Here is a 15,546-nt window from a genome sequence, read left to right on the forward strand (position 1 = left end):
TGAAGAGTGGTGCCCGGATATATGGGCATTATTTGTTTGCATTTCTCTGTAGGATGCATTAAGTTGTGTTAGATACTCAGCAAAGCGATGGAAAAGCACCAGTAGGAATGAAAGGAGTTCCAAGGGAAAGGATTTGGTCATGAATCTTTCTGCTGAGTATTTCATGGCTGTGCACCAGAGATGTTTGAATCTTGGACATCGATTCAGCCTGTGCTGGGAAGTGTGTGCCAGGGGCAGACTTCTGATGCACATCACATTTAATTTCCAGTGCTATCCCCCAGTAGAGAGGTATTTGATCAGAGATTTTGTTTGGCTTTGGCTCAGCTGAGCCTAACTGCTACTGAAGAATAAAAGGGGTTAGAAAGTTTGATTTGTAGATTATTTTGGTGTATATAAAAATGCTTAGGGAGTGATTTGGAGCCCACTCAAATTAATGGTCTGATTCTCAGAGACTGAGGCAGTCTTGGTGGAAAAACAGGGTTTAACTCATTTTAGGGGTGAAAAAAAGGTAGGGCACAAACACAACAGCTGTTCAGGATGTAATGTTGAAGTCTCCTTTGGGAGGAGAGTATACCTGAATACATGATTTAATCTAATAAGGTCTTTATCATTGTGGAGGAAAAAAGCAAAAGCTGACAAGGTTGAAAGAGCACAATCCCCTTAATCTGTGATTCCTCTGCCATCTCTAATTAAGTGTTGGATATTTAATGTCCTGTCATATTAACGATGCATAAAGCACTCAACACCGAGCCCCGAGAGCCCTGGAACACGGGTCGGGAAGGGAAGGGAAGGGAAGGGAAGGGAAGGGAAGGGAAGGGAAGGGAAGGGAAGGGAAGGCTCGGGGCTGTTCGGGGGCGGTGCCGGGGCGGTTCGGGGGCGGTGCCGGTGCCGGGCGGGCGGAGCGGGGCCGGGCCGGGCCGGGCCGGCGCCGCTGCCGGCAGGTGCGGGCAGAGCCGCGGCCGCGCCGGCCCCGCCTGATGTGCGCGGAGGCGGAGGCAGCGCCGGGCTGCGCGCAGGGTCCCGCCATGGCCCTGGCGTTCTGCGGAGACGAGGGCAACTCCACCGCCTACAACGTGGACCACGGCGTGCTCAACAACGGCTGCTTCGTGGATGCGCTCAACGTGGTGCCGCACGTCTTCTTGCTCTTCATCACCTTCCCCATCCTCTTCATCGGTGGGTGCCTGCGGCTCTCCCTTCCCCTGTCCGCCTGTGCCTCTGCTGTTTGCCCCGCTGTCCCTCCTGCCGCTCTCCCCGGCCGTGGCTTTGCCGTGTCCCCCCGCCCGGCTTTGTCTCGCCGTGGGTTTCCCGGTGCCGCGGTTCCCCCGGCCCGCCTGCTGTCCCCTTGCCGTGTCCCCGGCCTGGCCCTGCCCCCGTGAGGCTGCGCTGCTGTCGGGATGCGCTGCGGGATGCGGGATGCTCCCCGTGCCCGGGCTGCCCCGCACCGCCCGCTGTCCGCCCGGGAGCGCTCCCGTGTCCGTCTGTCGGGGCTGGCCGCCGGTGAATCCCCTGGGCAGGCAGGGCAGCACCGCGCGATGCTGCAGCACACCGCAGGGTTTGCCCTGCCGGTTGTGTCGGGAAGCAGAAATAAAGGTGCTATTAGGACAGCTGACAAGTGAGTGTTGCGTTAGGAGATATTGCTCCCAGAAATTAGTGCGGGGTCACAGCCGCCTGGCTGCCCCATCTCATTACGGTCCTGCGGTGCCTGGGGCGGCTGTGATTTGGTGTCACAAGCCCGGCGGGGCCGGTAGGTGGCCCGGTGCTTCAGCACACAGGGCTGTCACTGCTCCGGGTACCGTCCTGCCAAGCCCGGACCGGCCCGCGGCACGGGCTGGAGTGACACCCGGGCACGGGGATGGGAAAGGGTCCGGGGAGGAATAGCAGCCAGCACGGCTGTGAAAACGGGGTCAGCTCAGAGCTGCTGAGGGTTCTCTGCGCTTATCTGGAATCTCTCAGTATTGCTAATTTTTAGTGAGATAAAGCTTCACACCTTATCCTTTTTTTTTTTTTTTTTTTTTTGGTAACTTTTTAAAAGAATCGAAGGGAAAAGAAGTAGTGCATTTATTACAGTGTTTGTGCATATCTATTATAGTGTTGTGTGTATTTGTCTAGACGCTAATATGTTGCTCATTTAAGCTGTGAATAGATTTGAAAAATGCTTAGTGCACATAATTACTTGATAGTAAGTTGCTAGAAGTATGGGAATTTAAGGCTGTGTCCTGTCTGAATTATTGATTTTATTCCCTTTGAAGTGAGGTAATGAGAGCACCGTTCTGATAATATTCAAATACACGTGTGTTTAACAACACAGCTGTGTCAGTGTTGGAATGCATGGCTGTTAAATATATAGTTTTGGGTTTTTTGTAAGCAGGAACTTTATATGTCACTCTTGTTTAGAAAGCTCTCTATAAATCTCTTTTTTCTTTTAGGATGGGGAAGTCAGAGTTCCAAAGTACATATACATCACAGTACATGGCTTCATTTTCCTGGCCACAATTTACGCTGGATACTGACTTTTATCCTCCTGTTTGTGCTGGTGTGTGAAATTGCAGAGGGCATAGTGTCTGATGGGTAAGTGTATATCTGCCTTCTCCTGGTAGCACTGAGCCATTTAAAGGTTTCAGGGTGGCTGTTTCCTCCCTAAACTCTCATCTAAACCATATTCCTTGTGGTTATGAACATATCATCTGTTTTCTTAGTGATTAACCTACCAACCTTGTACCAGAAATTCCACAGACCTTGCCAAGTGATGTACACATGCACAACTGACCTTCATAATTTTTAGTTCAGCTTAATGACACTGTCTTTCCAAAGAGTAATCACAGATAAATCCTAATGATTCAAGCAGATGGTGACATTTTCATGATATGTTTTATGTCCAAGGACCCAGTCCCACAGTCCTTAATTAAGAGGAACTCCCAGGGGGTCACAACATTCACCCCCAAACTGAGTTGTTTTCATCTAAATAAAAGGAATGAATCTGCTGGGCCTTGTGTCACACCTCACAGAGTTTCATCTGATGATTGTGCACTATATCTCTTATTGTTACCTGGAGCAGAGCAGCTCATATTATGTGAGCATGAGCCATCATCTGTTACTCAGTTTAGGGTGTCACTCAACAGAAATCTGTGGAAAAAAATTATTCCAAGTGAAACAAGTGATACAGGAGAGTGATTTATTATGAAAAAAGCTAATTATATAACAATGAATATGATCTCTTCCTATGAAGAGAGGCATGATTTTTCATAACGATTGTGAATTTGAACCCAAGGATTATGAAATGGAAGCTCCTCATTAAATAGAAAACCTCCCCAATTAGCCATCTATATAACAAGTATCCACCAACCAGTGTGAAATGCACTGCAGACTTCTGGTGTAGAAAATTATATCATCATTATTCTTTTATCTTCTCTTAAACATATATAAATAGGATGTTTCTTGGTGCCAGTTTTTTTTTAAAAGGAATTTTTCTCTTGCTTATTCAGAGTTATCAGGGTGTGGGATGCTCAGAGCAAAATCTCCTGCTTTGAGATTTCTCCTTTATTTTTCTCATTTGCAATGCCTCTCATTATGTTTATTTGCTATATAACTTGACTCAGAGCACTGCTGTTAAGTAATAGGTGTCACCTGATGAGAATCAAAGCTGGGAGCTCTACTGGGGGAGTGCCAACCCACAGTCGTGCTTCCCAAGCACTCAGCAGGCTGGCAAGGGCTCCAGTGAATAGAAGAGTTTTGAGACTCATCAGCTTTCTAAGAACCAAAATGGATCATGCTGGTGAGTCCTTTTCACAGCAAATGGGTGCTAAAGGCTTTGGCATCTCAGCAATAGAAGCAGCCTATTGGAGGTACAGTTATATAGGGGAATTCCAGCAACTGTGAAATAAATAGATTTTAAAAAGCCTCCCACTGCTGCAGTGTTACCTTCTGAAGCTTAGGCTGTCTGAAGAAATCTGTTCTTGTTGGCTTTTTTTGTCCTTGCTGAGAATTCAGCCCTGATGTATAAAACCTTCTGGCTTTACTAGGAATTTCAGAGCATCATTTCTCATTTTGCTGTATTGACATCCAGCTCTTGTCAGCAAGAGGAATTCAGTGTTCATGACAGGCTGTGAGTGTGGCTCCTGCCAGCTCTACAGAGTTCACCACAATCTTCATCGAGGGAAGGCTCTCCTTTGTAGAGCAGAGATGCAGGAAATTATTGTCCTGAACCAATGGTTCTGTTGGACATTTGGAATGTTCTGCTCTCAGAAATGTGATGGCCTGTGATGATCTTTCATCTCTTGTCTCTCCAAACTCCACAAAAGTAATGTTTGATGCAGCAAGAAGAAATCCATTCAGAGGACAAGGTGTGAATTTCCCTAAGTGTTTGTGACCAAGTCATCTTGGTGCTTCTTCTGGTGAAGCTGGCTAGGAGACAGAGAAAATTGTAGCCCTTGATAGCACGGGGCACTAAATGCTCTTCGTGAGAGGAAAAAAAGGGCAGAGAGAAGGAAGAGAAAATAAGTAGGAGGAAAGAGTGGGGAAAACATATTTATATTGAATGCTGCACAAACCAACATTGTCCAACAATTTCAGTTTTCCCAAAGGACTGTATTTGGCAGGACCCCTTCTGCTGATACCTGAAGCAAAGCAGCAGCACAGCTTTGCTTTACAGGACAAAAGCATAAAGGTGGGTGATTCTGTTATAGAGATTTATTTTTGATGGCTTGTAGTCACTGAAGACAGACCTCACTGTAAGTAATGCCAGTGCTGTGGTGCTGTTCCTTCTCCCAAACAGAAAAAATGAAACACTTCCACAAAAAATGCTTCTGTAGAAAATCTTGAACTGTGCTGTCAGTTGGTCTTATCTGCATATTTTGATAGACAGCTCCCAAACTAGTTTAGCTTAAATTAACTTTTCTCATTTTGGAGATGAGCTGCTTGTCCTAATTTAAACAATGTTCCAGTTGATTTCAGTAGGAAATAAAAAGAGTCCACACCTTTCATTTTCAGCACAGGAGAGGAATTTGAAATCCAGCTGTGTGATTTAGGAGCATAAATTCAATTAAAACTTGGAGGGGTTTGCATCCATAACTCATGTTAGAAAATCTTGCATCAAAACTGGGTTCAGGGTACAGTTCATTTATTAAAGGGGAAACATTTAAATTGCTGAGAGGTTTGATTTTAACTGTTTTGGTTTGTTTTGTTTTCAAGGGTTTCTGAATCTCGCCACTTACACCTGTACATGCCAGCTGGAATGGCATTCCTGGCAGCCATCACATCAGTTGTCTATTACCACAATATTGAAACATCCAATTTCCCCAAACTGTTAATAGGTATGTCTCAAAATCTCTGCACCTGGAAGTGTGGCTGTGGTGCTGTGTGTCTCCTTCCTCAGTCCCATGTCTTATATGTTCAAAGCTACCCCTCTATGTATGCTCAAACATTTCCTTATTTTTAATGCTTTTAACTTCTAATGATAGTCTGTGTTGTGTTCTTGGGGATTCAATAAGCCAAAGACTTTTCTAGGAAAAACTGCTTTTGGGGGAAAAGCAGCAGTTGTCAACTCTAAATCCAAACCCCCTGCTTGTCAGCCTGCTGTGTGGAAGAGTGATGCAAGAGTGAAGAAATCTTCATGTGCATGGTCTGTTGAAATATGCAAGGAGTTAAGGAATGACATCCCTGACTTCCAGTCATGAATATATTACTCTGCCTTCTTGCTCTTGCTTCCTAAAACTCCCTTTGAAAACTGCTTTAAGGCCTTTTAAATGGAAAATGCTATGAATGAGAATTACCTACTATGTATTTTGCAAGATTGTGAATAAACTGTAGCTATAGAAAAAACATTGCTGCTGTCAGTCATGCAATTGTTCATGTGTTCTCATCTGTTTAAGCAGACTGCAAGCTGGGGATGTCTACATGCTTAATCACATCTTGTTATTTCTTTGGTGATCCTGGCTCATCAAATTTTTTTTGAGCTGGATTTCTGTATCAATAGAGCCTGCTAAAGTTTGTTTTGTGCTTTTGTAGCTCTGTGTATTAAAGTTTTGTTCTAGTTTTTGTCAGATGAGGAAAAGTCAGTAATAGCTAGACTTGAGAAAGCTTTTAAATCTGGAAGACTATTTTGAACTACATGTTGGGGTAAGTGAGAATCCTGTTCTGCAGAAAGAGGCTGTAAATCCTGAAAAAAAGTTCTTCTCCAAAGACTTAGATTTCTATCCAGGCTTAGCAACTTTTGTCTTCTCATTTGGGATTGCTTTTCTTCTTGTACCTTTCTTTTAAGTATGATCTTTTTTATCCTTTATGAACAGGAGAGGTCATTTATTTGCTTTTTAAATAAGTTCTGCACTGTCTTTTTAATGCCTTCTCACAGGAAGGCATTATGCCTCAGGAAGCATTGCTAGCCTATTACAGTTGCCTGTAAAGCAAGCAGTATTTTTTGTGGTTTTGGTTTTTTGGTTGTTTTGTTGTTTGGGCTTTTTGTTGTTATTTCAAATGTATAATGTAGCATTAAATAATTTAGTGTCACTACCACATTCCTGCTGTTAAATCTTTGAGAAGGGTAGCACAAAGTTACAGCTGGTAGTTGATTACCCATTTTTGCATAATTCCTGCTCAGTAGTGATTTCTTTTTTTATGATAATGTTTTTTCAGTGTTTAGAGTGCTGATGCTTGATAAACTCTGGACAATACTTGAATACTAAAAAGGTATACCAATGAATGCCAACACTTACTTAAGTGCTATGGATGAATTTTAATTTCGCAAGAATTTCCAAGGAATAGACTCCCTCAGAAAATCTGGTCTTAATAGCTCTTAGGCAAAAAAGAAAATTGGACCATCAGTCTTTCCAGCTTGGTTTGTCTGATTTGAATTTTAGTCCAAAATCTTCACAAGCTGATGGTCTTTGATTTTTATTTTATTTGTTCTTTTGTTTTTCCTTTATTTGTCCTAAGACAGGCATTTCTGGAAGTCTCACTCCTTTGTTCTTAACTGCACAAACTGTGAGGATTGTAATTTTTCAGTCTTAATTTCAACTGCTCTGCATTGACATCTGGGACCAGATAATGAGCACTTTATGCAAATGAGCCCACCTTTACTCAGCTGTCAACCCACTAGAGTGCAGTATGGCCATGAAGCAGCTTTGCTTTAGAGCCTCACTTGATGAGGTAAATGAGAACCAGGAGGGAAACTTAAGTTGGTAAACTTTTTGCTAGTTGTATGGGAAACAGGTTTTGTGTAGAAGAGATCTAATATTGCACACACAGAGTGCAAAGTAGAATAGCTGATGTGACATCTTGCTGCTTCTGAGCATCAGTGAATTTCCAGCAAACTTCAGGCCATCATCTGCCTCAGCTGGAGGGTGAATGCTCACAGCTGCAAAGAGTTGGTAGCTGTTTAAAGCAGAGACTAATACGGCCTTATCTAAAGTCTATTAAACCCAGCAGGGGAAACTCTCACTGATGCAGTGCAGTGGACCCTTAAGGGTCTGTTCATTAATTCTGAACAGGGTAAAATTTTCTAATCCCATGGAATTTTGAGATGTGCTCTTTTTTAAAGATCCTTTTCACTCTGTGCCTTAAACAAACCAAATCCATTTGTAGCTTTTCATAAAGAAGTAAGAGGCAGATACCTTGAGAGTGTGTTTCCTTGGGTATCCAAAAGGAAGATTCAAAGTTCCTCTACTGATTCTCATCCTGCCTTTCAGTTTAACCCAGGCTATTTTGAAGTAGTCATTCTTAGTATTTCTTATCAAAAAAAGTTGACAAGGTTAGGAATATTTATTCACTGAAGCTATTGATTGAGTTCATGAACGTACTTGAGTGACCCAACTATTTGGAACACCTTGATCTGGTCTGAATGTGTTTTTCTCTGTGTGATTTTGGTTTGTAATTATATTTCAACGAGTGTAGCTGTTCCCATGTGGTGCTGTTTATCAGGGCACTTTCACAATAATGCTTACTTTGATTAGCTCTTTGCACCACATGGTTGCATAACATTTGTACAGTTAAATAGGACTAATTTTAGAATAGTTTTCACCCTGGGTTGGAAAATCTGCTTTCTCAATGTTTAAAATACACAACTGAATGGTAGCACCTGATTCTACTATTTTTAAGTTGTTTTCTTTGTTTAAAAGATAAACCTAAAAAATTAATAGGAGAAAACTGTGAATTACAACAGGACTTTGAGGCTTTAATCTGAAATGGGTGGTAGTGTGGGAACACATGATTTTTTTTTTTTAATATTTTCTTTTTTTAAAACTAATCATAATTATGTGACTGCCTTCCTACTACTAGACAGGGATGTATTTTTCTGATTCAAAATTTTTTGTCCCTTTGCGTTGTATTTGTTCCCCTTGGAATTAGTTTATTCTCTAAAATGGAACTTCCTGCATAAAAATACCGTGTATTGCTTAGTACAAAAAACTTCTCTCCAAACAAGCACAGGTTAAATAATTAATCCTATCCAGTTAAATGGGTGGCTTTTTAGATTGGACTTAATTCAATAAAGGCGTAGAAGAGTCTGAGTTGCACATTCTTATTTTTCATAGGTGTGGCCCAGGGGAGAATCTACACCCTGGTGTTGTGGGTTGAGGTATCTTACCTTATGGCCCAAGAAAAAGTGAGGTCATTTAGGCATCTAGAATAGGTCTAAAGCAGTCCAGTAAATGTAAGTGTGCCTCTGTGGTTTGGTCACTTCGGAGTTCAGACCAGTGGAAGCTCTCAGACATAGTTTCTAAAAACTCTCAGCCAAATGTACTCACCAGCCAGATAATAAAAACATCATCTAGAAAGAATAGAGTCACAATTGTATTTTCCAGGGAGCCTTGAGTGGCCTGTGAACATTCTCCAGATCAGATTTAGATACACTTGTATTCAAAAATTACAAGCTAAGTAAATTCAAATGCTTCTAAGGAAGTGTGACAGCAAGTGGCCACTCATCACCCGAGAATGTTGTGTTTGGCTCTTTATAATACTTCTTAGATAAAAGATAAGTTAATGTTTTAACAATAATAATAAAAGGTAACACAGACCCTTACTTAAACCCTAAATAGGAGAATGGCTCTGCTAGCTCTTATTTACAATTCCAAAACATACATAAACACCCTGATGGCTTGGTCATTTTTTTGGAAGTCCTCCACTGGTGGATATTTTCAGTGTGCAATGCTTAAGTCCCTTTTATTCCAAGAGGGATGTGTTCTTAGCCTGTTGATGGAAGAATGAGACAAAACAGGGTTTAACAGATCAAGATGGTTAAGAGCACAACTGCATGGAATGTAGTTCTTGGATGAAGTGAGACTTCATAGTCAGAACTCCTGTGAATAGGGAGGAATAGTGCCTCAAAGGAAGGAAGCAGTCTGAAATAGGATGAGAAGAATTTAAGTTGGGAAGATGGTATAAAGCCTCACATATAAAAATGCTGAAGTTTTATAAGAGAAATTTGGTATGTATATCTTTCAAACCCTCTCTGCAGCTGCACTGGCCACTGAAGTGCAGTGTGCAGGTACCTGACCACTCAGTGTTTTCCTCTTATGAGCTGGCCTCTTAATTTTAGATGAAGAGAGGCTCCCTTGGCAAATGTCCTAATGCACAGTGTTCCTGTATTGTTCCATTCACTGTCCTCATTTAAAAGAGAGGTTTTAGCTTGTTTACTGTAGAAGCAGGACTGGCAGTCCCAAACCTCACATGGATTCTCTGCATTGAATTTAGCTTTGCTTGGAAAGGGTAGCCCCAGAGTAGATCTCCAGAGAACTTTCTGGTGCCTCAGGGTAGCTGGAACACCACCAATTCTTTGAAATGTATGCAACTTCCTGATGATTATCCATATTTAAGCTAGACTTACAGTTGCTAATGCCTTGGTTGAAGTCTTTCTCTGGTGTTCCAGCAAGACACTTGGAAAGCACATCCAAGCTTTTCTTGGCAGTTGGAGCTCATTCCATCTGTTGCACCCTGGCAGATACAGCAGCAATGAAAGATTCATTGAAAAGAATATAACCCTGTGAGGCATTTCCTTAAGAATAGGGAACAGGAGCTGGCTTATGGTGTGATGAATGGTGTGGAGAGTGCTTCTAAACCACCAGAGTTTATTCCAGCATTATTTATGTGTAGCTGATGGTAGCACAAGCACCTTGAGACAAGAGGTTTCGTAGAACACCAAAAAGTGGAAGTTGTATTCTGTGAATACCAGAATATCCTTCCTTCATGTGAATGTTTTATGCACATTGTGAATTACAGATATAGTATTTGTGTTGAACAATAGTGCAGCAGCAGTTTGGGCAAATATTTTAATATCTGTTCTTAACACATCCCAGAGTTTCAAAGGAAATTTTCATTCAGGCCACATTCATAGCAGTCCTGTCACATTAACCAAAACTGAAGAACATTATTCACAGACATCTTCACTTTTGGGACAACACCCTCCCTTGAGCTGATCATGTGGGCACAAGTTTACAGCAGATGAAATTTCCTTCAGCAGACTTCACTTTGTGAAACTTTTGAAATATCACTAAATCTAATAGAAAAGGCATTTAGAACTGACATTATCATAATATTTTAATGTTTGTGGAATTAAATTAGGCTTCTGTTTAACATGGGAGAGGCCACTGTCTGGTTTTATATATTTTGTTTCAGTCTTCCTTAATTGTATTTTATAATGCCATTGTATGTTTTTGCAACTGTGGAGCTGGTTAATTTGGATTTTTTTTTCTCTACAGCATTGCTGTTCTACTGGACTTTAGCTTTCATAACTAAAACCATCAAATTTGTGAAGTTCTGTGATAATGGGGTTGGATTTTCTCAGCTTCGGTTTTGCCTCACAGGACTCTTGGTTGTTCTTTATGGAATGCTACTAGCTGTAGAAATCAATGTCATCAGGGTGAGGGTAAGTAGCTATGAGAAAAGTCTCCTTCTGTGTTTTTTATTGGTTGCTTTTTGGGTAATTGCTATTTTTTTCTCCTTTTTTAAATTTCCTTTTCTAAATACTTGGTGTAAAATGCTTTACTAAAGGAGAAAGAAAAATCCAGTTAGAAATAGAAATATATTTGACAATTCAAGATTAATACTATTTTACTAGGCCAGATGAATCTAACTTCAAAAAACGACAGACAGTTGTTGTTAATTTAAGATCAATTTCATCTGTTTGAGTTTGCTGTAATTCTTTAAGTTATTCTGTTTCAGTCATGACAGCCAAGTATTTCTGATGCTAGAGAAGACTGGTAGAAAGGAATTGTCTGCTCTGTCAGAGGATATCTTAGACACACAAATAACATCTCTCATTTTCTAGGAGACAATCACAATAAGTGATTTATTTGGACTACTAGGGTTCCTCCCAGCTATAATTTTTTCCCCTTTGCAGTGTCTGCAGTCATAATCTAAACTGAGACTTTGGAGATTGCTGGATACATAAATGCCAAAGTTGCCTTCAGCTGGCACTCACCAACTGTGCACAAATTAAATTTAGGAGGGAAAGAAATATTACCGTGTAAATTTTCTTGCTGCAGCACCAGTAGCTCTGTGTTCTGAGGTAACAAATGTGAAGCAGTGTGGTGGGGGAGATGAATCCCTGTGATAACCTCAGGGCTGTGCCTAAACCCATGTTGTGCAGCCTGGAACTCAAAGCTGTGCTGGGGCTGTACTGTTGAGGGGGTCAGTCTCTTCTGACATGTCTCATGTGAAAGGACAGGAGGAAGTGGCCTTAAATTGTACCATGGAGGCTCAGATTAATTATTAGAATTATTAATAATTATTAATTATTTGCACTGAAACAGGGGGCAGGCACTGGAATAAGTTGCCCAAGGAGGTGGAGGAGTCACCACTTCTGGAAGTGTTCCAGAGGTATCTGGAGATACCATGTTGGGGTGATTAGGGTGGTTCTGGTTTGGTGGTTCAACTGGATGGTCTTGAAGGTCTCTACCAACCATGATGATTCTGATTCTGTGAAGTGTTTTGTTTTTTCCTACACGTATGCAATTTTTTTCACCATGAGCAGAGTCATAGTGAATGATAAGAATTATTTATTTCTAAACTGGATGTCTCTGATGGTCCTCAGTACCTGAGGAAACTGGATTGCTGTATTGGTTGTACTTGAGAGTCTTTTAAGAAACCAAGACTGATGCATTGATTATCTGCAATGTCCTTATCTATTCTTTGTGCACTTGTATTTTCTATGCATTTACCATGATTCTGCTGGCATTTTTCTGGATTTCAGAGGTATGTTTTCTTCAAAACTCCTAAAGAAGTTAAACCTCCTGAGGACCTCCAGGATCTTGGTGTCCGATTCTTGCAGCCCTTTGTGAATCTGTTATCCAAAGGAACATACTGGTGGATGAACACATTCATCAAGACTGCCCATAAAAAACCAATAGACTTGAAGACCATAGGCAAGCTTCCCATTGCCATGAGAGCTCTGACCAATTACATTCTCCTTAACGAGGCCTTTGAAGCACAGAAGGTATGCAAAGCTTGGAGTTACGTCTGTCTGCTTACTCAGAGCTTGTGGTTTTCATCACTTTTTATCATATAAGCATGACACAGAGTTATAAACAGATATGATGCAAGTGAAGTATTCATTTGTCATAACAGTCCATATACCAAGAGCCCACATTCTCAGTTGTACCTCATATAAATAGTGAAATTTCTCTAACATTACTGGTTAAATGTGTATAAAATGTGTACAGCCTCTATTTTGATGTGACTGTGTTCACTGAACACCATTTTTTCCTCCTAATAAGACCTTGGAAACATTCAGTTACACAGTCAGGATTAATTAGGCCTTGCAGGGCTATTTTTTTTCCATGTTATTTCAGTTATAGTTTGTCCATAGGAGAGTTTGGGGCTGAAACCACCTTGGTTCAAATTAATTTTCACTCCTCAGTGGGAGCTGAGCATATACAGGATTTTAAGAGAACTTGTTTGCATCCTACCTAAAAAGTGTATGCTTGCAGTTTCTGTGTTCACCAGAGAACAAAAAACCTGTCACTTCCCTCCCTCTTTATTTCTTTCCTCCCAGAGCAGGCCACAAACAACACACTTACTTGATTCCTATTCAGGGTAGGAAAGAAATCATGGTTCTTTTTGTGGAGGGAAATGCAAATTATTGCTTTGCTCTGAGTATAAAAAGAAACAATAGTTGTAGTTGCTCTGCTTTCTACCTGAGAGATTACAAATGGTTGTCAGTGAATTAAAGCAATATAAATACCAATGATTTATCAGACCTGAGTTTAATGTATAACAGAATTCTTACTAATTTGAATTTAATTCTGACCAGAACAAGAGATCATCATCTCCCCAGGGCTCCAGATCCATTTGGCGTGCTCTCTGCTGTGCTTTTGGAAGACCCTTGCTTCTCAGCAGCACATTCCGTATTCTGGCTGACTTGCTTGGGTTTGCCGGGCCGCTCTGCATCTCTGGGATCGTTCACAACGTTGGCAAAGGAAATAACACCATCCGCCCTCAGGTACTGACAAAGTGTCAGCACAAGAGAGGAGTGGGAAAAGGGATGCTGTGGCTCTGTGGTTTGTTCTCAGTGAGGAAAGAGACTCTGCTGTGTGTTGGTGAATGCTGCAAGTGCCAGTGTGAGTGTGCTGCCTGCTCTGCTCGGTGCTGCCAAGAGGCAGTGGGCAGAAAGTGATGCACAGCAAGTTCCACCTGAATATGAGGAAAAACTTCTTTACAGTGTGAGTGACTGAGCACTGGAACAGGCTGCCCAGAGAGGTTGTGGAGTCTCCATCCCTGGAGATACTCAAGACCAGTTGGGATGCAATCCTGTGCCACGTGCTCTGGGATGACCCTACCTGAGCAGGGAGGTTGGATTAGATGACCTCCAGTGGTCCCTTCCAACCTGACCCATTCTGTGATTCTTTGGGGGGAAAAAGATGTGAGCCATGCATCTAGTCAGCCTTGCATTCCAGAAAATAACCTCATTCAAGAGAACAGAGAAGCATGTCCAGAATCCCATCAGTATCGTAAGGAATTTAGGTACAACTAAATTGAGTAGAGATTGAATCAAGTATGTGACCAAGTGCTTTCCAGAAAAGTGTGCTTTTAATAGGTTTGGCTTTTCATTTCCAAAAATGAGAGCTTTGTCCTCATCATAAAGTGCCAAGTAATTTATCTGTGACCCACTAGTGCCTTTGGGGAGGTTAGTTTTGAAAGATCAACTCAAACACATTTTTAAAGGATGCTATTTAACTGAATGCTCTCCAAGAAGAAGCAGACATATTTCTTGATTAACTAAAAATAAATATGTAACTCAGGAAGCATCTTTTCATTATAAGGTGAGGTCACTCAGGCTGGATTTCTATGAGATAGATCAGTTTATTTCTGCAGCTCACTTAGTGTCTGGTATCAGACTTTATTTCTAAAGTCTGTTGACACTAATGGAAATATACCCATTTGTTCAAGTACACTTTGGATTAGGTCCACTGTAAATATTGAAGTCCATCAGCTGCAGTGCAGAAAATTTAACAAAGGCCTCAGGCAAAAATTAGCTGTTTGTCCATTTTGCAATCCTTATCCTAATATTTGGAAACTTTATTGCAGCAAGTAGGTTCAATGGAAACCAGTTAAAGCAGGAAATGAGAAAATTAAGACTATAGTACTATGTCACAGCAAAGTACTGTGGAAGCTCTTGAGCTTTGCTTTTCAGTAATTTGTTTGGGATACTGTTTCAGCTGAAATTGTGGTTTGATATAATTTACAGATTGTCCATTTTAATTTTCCTATGAAAGTGTCACCTAGTGCTTCTCTGTGAAAAAGAAAAGGTTCAGGTCTGGTCCTGATAGGCCCTAAGCAGAGCTTCATCCTGCCTGGTGTTCTCCCTCACTAGCTAAGCAGTAACTCACTGTCACTGACACCAATTTGGGATCACCTAACAGCAATATACACTGATGGTCATAGTCCACAAGTGACAATTAAGGGTGTACTTTAGCTTTGCTGAAATGTCTCCAAGAAGCTTTTCCTTATGTTTTGACATTGTTTTTTTCTGGTAAGGGTCTAACTACATTTAAGTTTGAAAGTTTCTTTTTCTAAGTGAGATGAAATTTCTTTCTAATGAAGGATTTCTATTCACACTATTTCGAAGCAGGCTGTGCTCCCATGTATGTTCACATGCTTAGCCAACTTTGTCTATTTTGGAATTAAATACACCAGGTCTACTGCTAGGAATGTTATATCCCTGCTTGTAATGAGTCAAAAGAAGAAAACCTTACCTTCTAGTTTGCCACTGTGAGCCTCACAGGTGTAAGAAACAAGCTTTCTAAAATGCTGTCATATGATGGTGAAGATGAGTGCAGGAAAACAGTGTTTGTATTTGAGTTGCCACACAGTGGGACAAAATCACATAAGCAATATAAGTTGTGAGTACAATGGAGGGTGTATTTTACCCATCTCTGACCCAGCTGCATCTTAAATAGTTTAGATTGAGATATTGTAATGAGTCAGCTGTATCTTTCAAAGAGAAATTCTGTTTGTGAAACTGAAGGCACAGAGATATAATAAATGTTCTGTTCCTCAGGTCCTTTGTGACAGATATAAGCCACCATGGAGCTGTAACTCAGATCACATGGGTGTCACAGG

General features: G+C 41.2%; 1 protein-coding gene across 3 annotated transcripts in view; it reads left to right on the forward strand.

The window, feature by feature from the left end:
• The first annotated feature begins 930 nt into the window (after positions 1-930).
• Positions 931-15,546, forward strand: part of ABCC8 (ATP binding cassette subfamily C member 8) — a 74,392-nt gene continuing 59,776 nt past the window's right edge. For all 3 annotated transcript variants that reach the window (XR_004418236.1, XM_033062828.1, XM_033062829.2), the window contains exons 1-6: positions 931-1,173; positions 2,427-2,568; positions 5,188-5,309; positions 10,686-10,852; positions 12,179-12,421; positions 13,238-13,426. Coding sequence is in view for 2 of the 3 variants with exons in the window: in XM_033062828.1 (XP_032918719.1) it covers positions 978-1,173; positions 2,427-2,568; positions 5,188-5,309; positions 10,686-10,852; positions 12,179-12,421; positions 13,238-13,426 (1,059 nt within the window). In the remaining variant the exon portion in view is untranslated. The remainder of the gene's footprint in view (positions 1,174-2,426; positions 2,569-5,187; positions 5,310-10,685; positions 10,853-12,178; positions 12,422-13,237; positions 13,427-15,546) is intronic.

This window comes from Catharus ustulatus, chromosome 6, assembly GCF_009819885.2.
Source record: "Catharus ustulatus isolate bCatUst1 chromosome 6, bCatUst1.pri.v2, whole genome shotgun sequence".
NCBI lineage: Eukaryota > Metazoa > Chordata > Aves > Passeriformes > Turdidae > Catharus > Catharus ustulatus.